This window comes from Carlito syrichta, unplaced genomic scaffold (genome assembly GCF_000164805.1).
Source record: "Carlito syrichta isolate Samal-C Ts95f unplaced genomic scaffold, Tarsius_syrichta-2.0.1 Scaffold143070, whole genome shotgun sequence".
Lineage (NCBI taxonomy): Eukaryota > Metazoa > Chordata > Mammalia > Primates > Tarsiidae > Carlito > Carlito syrichta.
The window spans coordinates 11,133-19,897 of NW_007087166.1; the positions used below are offsets into that span (position 1 = coordinate 11,133).

The 8,765-nt window shown below is 48.0% G+C and overlaps 1 protein-coding gene across 1 annotated transcript in view; it reads right to left on the reverse strand.

Annotated features, from left to right (window-relative positions):
* LOC103251550 (scaffold attachment factor B2-like) overlaps positions 1–8,586 on the reverse strand; it is a gene marked incomplete at both ends in the record, with an annotated part of 18,210 nt that extends 9,624 nt beyond the window's left edge. Inside the window, 5 exons of the mRNA XM_008050142.2 lie at positions 1,365–1,477; positions 1,567–1,716; positions 6,931–7,031; positions 7,578–7,627; positions 8,048–8,586. Of these exons, the coding sequence (XP_008048333.2) occupies positions 1,365–1,477; positions 1,567–1,716; positions 6,931–7,031; positions 7,578–7,627; positions 8,048–8,586 (953 nt within the window). The remainder of the gene's footprint in view (positions 1–1,364; positions 1,478–1,566; positions 1,717–6,930; positions 7,032–7,577; positions 7,628–8,047) is intronic.
* Positions 8,587–8,765: the final 179 nt, after the last annotated feature.

The following is an 8,765-nucleotide window of genomic DNA, read 5'->3' on the forward strand; positions in this document are numbered from 1 at the left end:
CAATCCCGTGCCTCTGGGAAGCTGAGGTGAGTGGATTGCCTGAGCCCGCGGGTTCGAGACTCGCCTGGGTAACTTGGTGGGACCTCATTTCTACAATAAATCAAAAAATTAGCCGGGCGTGGTAGCATGCGCCTGTAGTTCCAGCTAGTTGGAAGGCTGAGATAGAAGGATCGCCGGAGCCCAGCAGGTCGAGGCTGCGGTGGCCGGGAGCGGCCACTGCCCTCCAGTCTGGGCGACAGAGTGAGATTCCAACTCAAAAAAAAAAAGATGGCACTATTACAGACACGTCACCGAAGTCTACCTTCTGAAAAGGTAAGGCTACAGCTGTGACAGAAAAATATAAATAAGCTACACCTGCTATGAAAGGTCTACTGCTATTTCCATTTTGATTAGATGTAAGTCACTTCCTTCATAAAAATAGTATCTTACATATATGGTTCCCAAACTACTGTGCCAAGGTTCCCCGGGGTGCCACAGTCAATTCAGAGGGTGACCTGGGATATTTTTAAATTTTGAGGTAAACACAGCAATACTTGCCATCTGTCAGACATAGCACAAATGACTAGCTCAAGGTCATCCACTGCCATATTAGCTAGATCAGGCCACATTCCTTTGGATGATGCTTTATCTTTGGAAATCTGGGGATTTTTTTACAGTTGCTGTGATTAATAAGTAATCACCACATGACAATTATGGTGCGTGAGGAAATGATTCCAAGGTCTGAGGGGCCATTCAAGAGCCCAGAATATTAAAAAAGTAAATAAGAACAGTAGTCTTTCATTTTAAGTGCCTTACTTTTTCAAAAGGATACTAGGCTCTTAGGACAGAAATACTTGCTAAGGACCATCTGTATTCATTTCTCAAAGTTGTAGGCTACTTCATAAACTGTCTTTAAAAAGAGGCTGGGGACAGTGGCTCATGCCTATAATCCCAGCACTCTGGGAGGCGGAGGTAGGAGGGTCACTTGAGGCCATAGTGAGACCCTATCTTTAAAAAAAAAGTGGCAGTGTGTGTATATATGTTGGCCAGGCTTGATGGTATGGGCCTAGCTCCTGGGGAGGCTGAAGCTGCAGTGAGTTATGATTACAACACTGCACTCCAGTCTGCGCCACAGAGTGAGACTCCAGTTTAAAAATATGTATATAAATACACACACACACAAATATATAAGATATAAATACACGTCTTTAAAAAGAAAGCAGAATACTCAAGTGGCAGCAAGATGCCAAAGCCAGCTGAGATTGCAACAGAAAGCCGGTGGGGGAGGGGCTCGAGGGAGGGGCTCCCTCAAGGCCCCCTGTGGCTCAAGGTCCCCTGTGGCTGCCCTGCCCCCTCCCGGGAAAAAGGTTCTGAAACCACGTTACTTTTCTACTTTGATCTCCACGGCATGATGTCTGTCGACACTGGACACCTTCTCCTTCTTCACTTCGCACTCTTTTCTGTCGGACAACTTCTTCCCAGCAGGCTCGTTTTTGGCCTAGGGTACAATACCGGCAGAAATGATCCGTAGACCAGGCTTTCTCTTGCCAACTTCGTGTGCATTACGACAGAAGAGAACAACCTCACCTTCTCCACGGAGATCATCCTCCCGTGCAGCTCGGTCCTGTGGAGGTGGCTGATGCACTTGGTAGCCTCATCGGATGTTGACATGGTGACAAACCCGTAGCATCGAGCCCCAGGACTGCGGGCGTTGGTGACCACCTTGGCCCCAACAACCTGCATGAAAAGAGCACTTTGACTGTCATGCAAACAACCATACAGCTTGTTGAAAGTATTAGCAGTTACTGTTTAAAACAGTTAGAATCATTTCTACTATTTGTTCCTTTCCCACAGATCATTAGTTTTCCATAATTAATTATGAAACTGGTTCTAATTAATCCCGACCTATCCAAATATAATTTTTTTTGAGACAGAGTTTTGCACTGTGGCCTAGGCTGGAGTGCAGCAGTGCAGTGATAGCTCACTGCAGCCTCAGACTGCTGGGCTCAAGAAATTCTCCCACCTCAGCCTCCTGAGTAGCTGGGACTACAGGCTCTGCTAACCACATCCAGCTAATTAAAAAAAAAATCTGGGGGATGGGAGGGGGAATTTTTTTTTTTGATAGACACAGGCTCTCACTACAATGCCCAGGCTGATAAAATTGCTTCTGACACAAGAACAGTCACCATAATGAAGTACAACTTCACTACTCACAATGAATAATTAATCAAAAGTCCTTTCCATTCGCATAATTTCTCCACCCCCATCGTACCCCAAGACAGCGAGGGGCCGTCTACTCGGAAACGCACCCCATGTGTGCTAAGGATGCAAAGCACTCTGACAAGGATGTGGACGTCAGGCTTGTGAAAGGATGCCCACTTCTGGCCAAGACAGGAAAACCAAGCACTGCCCTCCCGCCTGAAGCAGCGGAACACCAGAGGAGATGGAGACATCAAGGGTTCTCAGACACTGGTCATCAGGATCCCCGAGAGCCCCATGGCTGCCCCTGTCCCCCGCCTGGAGCTCCCAGGCCATGGCAAGGAGGGACTGAGGCTGGGGCTATCCCTGACTTGAAGAGACAGAGCTGAGACTCTGAGACCACAGCAGAGAGAAACCACAAAATTGAGGACCGAGAGGAGGGAACTGCAGAGGGCAGGCTAGATCTGCACGCATCCCAGGAAACTGAGGCCAGGAGAGAACCATCCAAAGGAGCAGAGGGAACAGCCCCAGGCTCGGGTTGTGAATGGTCTGGAACAGCTGTCATTCACAGGGCATCAGACAGAGCTCTCTCAGAAGGCGCTGCCCCACTCGCAGGATAAAATCAGCCCCAACTACAGGCTGCTCTGGCCCTGACTTACCAAGTGTAAAGTGAGCCTCAGAAAGATCAAACTGTGTCCAAGTACCTTAGCTGCATCCAGAAAAAACCTTGAGTAAAGACATACAAGAATAACTAGTACCTACAAGGTCAAATCCCCAACATCTGACATCCAACAAAAAATTATGGCCAGGTGTGGTGGCTCACACCTGTAATCCCAGCACTTTGGGAAGCTGAGGCAAGAAAACTGCTTGAGCCCAGGAGTTCGAGACCAGCCTGGGCAACACAGCGAGATCTCACCTCTACCAAAAAAATAAAAAACCTAGGGGTGGTGGAGTGCACCTATAGTCTCAGTTACTTGGGAGGCTAAAGCAGGAGGACTACCTGAGCCCAAGACATCGAGGTGGCAGTGAGCTATGACCATGCCGTTGCACTGCAGCCTGGGCAACAGGGTGAGACTCTGACTCAAAAAAAAATTATACGAGGCACTAAAAGGAGGAAAACAGGACCCATAAGGAAGGAAAAAAACGCAGTCAATAAAAAAGACCTGGAGATGACACAGATAACAAAACCAATAAACAAGGATGTTAAAAACACCAATGTTAATTCTACTCCGCATGTTCAAGAAGGTGGAAGAATGACTGAGCACGTCAGGTCTACCTACAACTCTATACCCCGTGAAAATGTCTTTCAAAATGAAGATTTGCCGGGCTCGGTGGCTCAGCCTGTAATCCCGTGCCTTTGGGAGGCTGAGGTGAGTGGACTGCCTGAGCCCGCAGGTTCGAGACCCGCCTGGGCAACTTGATGAGAGCTCATGTCTACAATAAATCAAAAACTTAGCCAGGTGTGGTAGCGCGCGCCTGTAGTTCTGGCGACTCGGAAGGCTGAGGCGGAAGGATCGCCGGAGCCCGGCAGGTCGAGGCTGCGGTGGCTGGGAGCAGCCCCTGCACTCCAGTCTGGGCGACAGAGTGAGACTCCAACTCAAAAAAAAAAAGAAGACTTTCAGATACATAAAAGAAATACAAGCCCATCACCAACAATCCTGCGCCACAGGGAAGTCTCAGTCCTGTAGGAGGAAGATCATCTCCAGTGCAACTTGGAGAGCACCCGACCTGGTAACTATGGCTCTTTCAGCCTTCCAAGTAGCCGGAACAACAGGCGCACGTTACTGCACCTGGCTAATTTTTAATTATTTATTGTAGAGACGAGGCCTTGCCAAGTTGCCTGGGCTGGTCTCGAACCTGTGAGCTCAGGCAATCCACTCGCCTCAGCCTCCCAAAGTGCTGGGATGACAGGCTGAGCCACCGAACCCGGCCTAACCATGGCTCTTTCGGGTCATTTATAAGTCTCTTTAAAAAGGTGCCTGTTGAAAGCAAAAAGCCAAACCACAAGAGAACAAAGCCAATTCTGTATCAGGTGACCTGTCAAACAGAAAGAAAATGTATGACAATAGTATGACAGAGGCTGGGGGGATGGAGTGTCCCCTTGCAGAGTTCCCACACCACACTCAGTCAGTGTAATGTTACTTGGAGACACTGAAAATTGAAAGGACGCTTTAATTCATAAAAAGCAACCACCCAAAGCCAAGAGTTACAGCTAGTGAGCCACAAACTGCAAAAGAGACTTGATCCACACGGTGATGTAAGCAGGACTCAAGGAACAAACAGAACAAATAGAAAACAGAGCAAGACAGCGGATTTAAAGCTGGCCCTTCGAATGCTGGAAGCCCGGGGGAGTGGAGGGAATGGGGAAAGCGTGGAAAGCACAGGGTCCTTGTCTCTGACCCAGTGGGTCACCTGAACAAACCACTTCCTCTTCATCTATGAAATGACGAGGGGGAGCCATGCAATCTGGGTCCCCATCACTCTGACATCCTGTGCGTCTGACCCCAGGGACGGAGGGGTTGCAGCCCGCCTTGGACCTATGCGGGACAAAGGTGCCAGTGGAGAGGGTGCAGTTGCGATGCCCGTGTTGGAGTGAAGCTCTGCACTCTCCCATCACAAGGTCAGTAAGCGGAGCCAATCACGCAGTCATTCCACCTTCCATGGCATCCATCTTCCTTACAGAGCGTAGCTTCTGATGACAGGTGAGACCCACATGAGAGCAGGCACCACAGTAAGCTTGCATGTTCCCGTCTCTCGGCCATGTCTTCTACCTGGAGCTCCCAGGCAGTCTTAAATGACGTCCCCCACCCCAAAAAAAGCAAAAACAAGCCGGGCTCGGTGGCTCAGCCTGTAATCCCACGCATTTGGGAGGCTGAGGTGAGTGGATTGCCTGAGCCTACAGGTTCGAGACCCGCCTGGGCAACTTGGCGAGACCTCATCTCTGCAATAAATCAAAAATCAGCTGGGCTTGGTAGCACGCGCCTATAATTCTGGCTACTCGGAAGGCTGAGGCGGAAGGATTGCTGGAGCCCAGTGGGATGAGGCTGCGGTGGCCGGGAGCGGCCACTGCACTCTAGTCTGGGTGACGGAGTGAGACTCCAACTCAAAAAAAAATAGCAAAAATAGCTGGGCTCAGTGGCTCAGCCTGTAATCCCGTACCTTGGGAGGCTGAGGTGAGTGGATTGCCTGAGCCTGCAGGTTCAAGAACCACCCAGGCAACTTGACAAGACCTCATCTCTACAATAAATCAAAAAATCAGCCGGGTGTGGTAGCATGTGCCTGTAATTCCGGCTACTCAGAAGGGTGAAGCGGAAGGATCACCGGAGCCCAGCGGGTCAAGGCTACGGTGGCCGGGACCGGCCATTGCACTCCAGTCTAGGCGACAGATTGAGACTCCAACTCAAAAAACAATAACAAAAAAGGAATGACTTCCCCCACTTGCCAAGACTTGTCCCACCCCCCCAGGTCTTCCCACGTCCTCCTGCTTTGGTCCAGAGCTGAGCCTGACAGCAAGGCCAGCCCTCATCACTCACACCTTGGCTGACATGTCATGTACTCAGAAAGGTTCACTGCAGCCACCTTCCAAATCCAAATGAGGGTTCCCTACCACACCCTGATGGCAGCTGTCACTTTTCTTAGTGTGCTTATCATAACATGTATCATGTTTATCTTTCAAATGTTGTATTTTTCTACCAGACTAAACGATCAACAACAATAACCATGTATCTGTCTGCTTTTGCTTTTTCATCAGTGCCTGCATGAAGGAGGAAATCAACAAAATAATGAGTTTATTTCTGGCTAGAATTGTTTTCCAGGACTTTCTTAAAGACACAGAAAAATTCAACATAATGAAATTTCTTCAGGGTCCTGTCTGCTTAAGTCACTGAAACATTAACCAAGACCTGACTGGGTGACACCGACCTGGACAAAGGAATGACTTCTGCACCAGGACGAGGCCACTTTAGCCAGGCCCCAAGGTTTTGCCTGGGATCCCTGCACCTTCTAGATGCTAAGCGGGACCAGCCTTTCTCCTGTGGGGGCTGCTTCCCATAGGCACCCAGAAGACCAGGGCAGTCCTAGTGGCTTGTATCATAAGAATGTTTCATTAGTTAATTACAAAGCAACAGAATCATGGAATTGTCTTTCAAGTTCCTCTGGAAGGCTTCCAACTTGTATTATTTTTCTCCTGCCCACGAGCAGCAGATTAAAGATTTATTTTTAAACCATGATCATATTCTAGTTATCAAACTACATACTTAAAATGCTAGAAGATCTAAAAGTTAATGGTTTACTCTTTGGTGAAAAAGCTGCCAGCTTTAAGTTCTATATAGGACAAAAGACGATCAGTTTCTTTAAGACAAACTAGAAAGAACCACAAGAACACATAGATGTCAGTTACCCATACACATTTTCTGAGCAGTGGCATGTGACTGACCATCTGCCCTGCCTAGTATCCTGGTTCCTCTAAACCAGGAAACAAAGCACACCACACAAAACTGAGTGGGGTTTTTCCTCCCTTCGGTTTTTCTTTCTTTTTGTTAGAGATGGGGTCTCACTATATTGCCCAGGCTAGTCTCAAGCAATCCTCCCACCTCAGCCTCCCAAAATGCTGGGATTACAGGTATAAGCCACTTTAAAAAACAAAAACAAAAAACATAAATAGAACCAATTTTAACAATAATAAGAAATAACTTCTTGTGCTCCTTTTTCAAGCCCACACTGAAGCTGGGGCAAGACGCAGGCGTCACATACCTTTCCATACTTGCTGAAGAGGTTCTTCAGATCCGTGGCTCGTGTGGTGGAGGACAGTCCGCTGACCCACAGGTTTCTCCCGGAACTGCTGCTGACTCGTCCTGCGGGAGGGAGATGGTCACACTTCACCTCGAGGCGTCAAAGGAAGCATGGCCATTCTTAAGATGGCGGCCCTCCTTTAAAATCACAACTACACCCAGTTCGCCTGTTGACTCACACACACACACACACACAGAGTGCCAACACCCAGGACAGAAGATTAACTATGGCCAGCAAAACCTGAGTTTCTCCGCTTAAGGAATCATCCTTCCTGCCCTCTTCAGTAGTGAGCTGAATGTCTCTTGACGGTCAGTTCCCAACCAAGACAGCAGTCTCTCAAATTCCCACTACACTGTCATTCAGTGGACAAAACTACTGCCTACTTGTTAGTACTTTTCACTATCCCATAAACAACCACACAGAAACACAGAACACAGACATTCACACGCTTTTAAAACTACTCGCTCAAGAACTGGTTACGTGGTTTATTCCAGGAAAACTGCAACACAACAATTAAATGACTGGATCCAAAGTGTGGATAACCGCAGGCCCCTCCTCCCAAAATAAGGCATCCGTACATGGCTCCTGCCACGTAAGTTAAATCATACCTTTTTCATCTTTAATGATTGGCTTTATATCTTTTTCTTCCTTAAAAGAGCTAGAGACAAAAGTTAGTGTTACTCATAAGGGAAAAAAATGAAAAAGAACACAATTAAAAATTACGTGCTAAAACTGAATACCTACCAGAAAATTAATCTGAAATAAAATTTTAAGACACCTTTGCAAGCTTATATTGGAAAATCTGACCCCAAAAATACAATGTCAGATTCGTAAACGTCAATTCGATTTAGCGGAAGATAACAATTAACCATTAAAGAACACAACCGAGTAGGTTGAGGAAAAAAAGAAATGGAATCACCCATTAAAAATACACAAAGAGAAATAAAACAATCTTTAGAAGCGAAACTACAATTTCATCAGTCTGGCTGGCCAATTGCAGAAAAAACAGCTTATGTGTGTCATTAAACGACCAATGGAAAGGAGATAGCGTCTGGTCTAAAACTGAGAAAAAACAAACCTCATTTTCTGATCAGCGCCCTCACTGGCTGAGGACTCTTTAGGAGCCGGAGGGACTTCATTACAAGCTTCAAAAGCAAACTTCTTCCCGTCTTCCTTGCTATCTCTGGCTTCGGGGCTTGGGGCTTCCGTGGGCGCTTCCGCGACCTCCTCGCTAGAGGCCTCCGCGTTCTCGGAGGCCGCGCTACTCTGCTCAACTGCCGGCTCTGGCCCTACAGGCTCACAGTCCGTCCTGCCGCCATCGCCCGGCTGCTCCACGGGCTCCCTTTTCACTACCGCTAACAGGCTGTCTGCCTCGCCCGCCTGAGCGTGTGTTGACTCGCTGGCCAAATCTAAGTCACCCTCCTCCGGATGGGCGCTGTCAAAAAGGTCCTCTTCCTCCGCAAGCTTTCTGTCTGGCCCCACGCTACTTGTATCCTGTGCAAATGGCTGCTCCAGCTCGGAACCTTCTTCTTTTCCTGGCTCAGATTTACAAGTTTCCCCCAAAATGTCGAGTATTTTCTCATTTTCTACGGATTTAACAGGAATAGAATGGCACAAGGTTTAATTACCAGGGAAATAAAGCAATCACAAATGTGGAACGGGCACGGCTGCCACACTAACACGAAGAGAACTGCTAGCTACACAGAGATTGGAAAACCCGCGGGTACACAAGGTTACACTGGTTACGCTACCTGCGCTGCGACCTCTAGCAAGCCTCTAGCTACACGGGAGAGAAA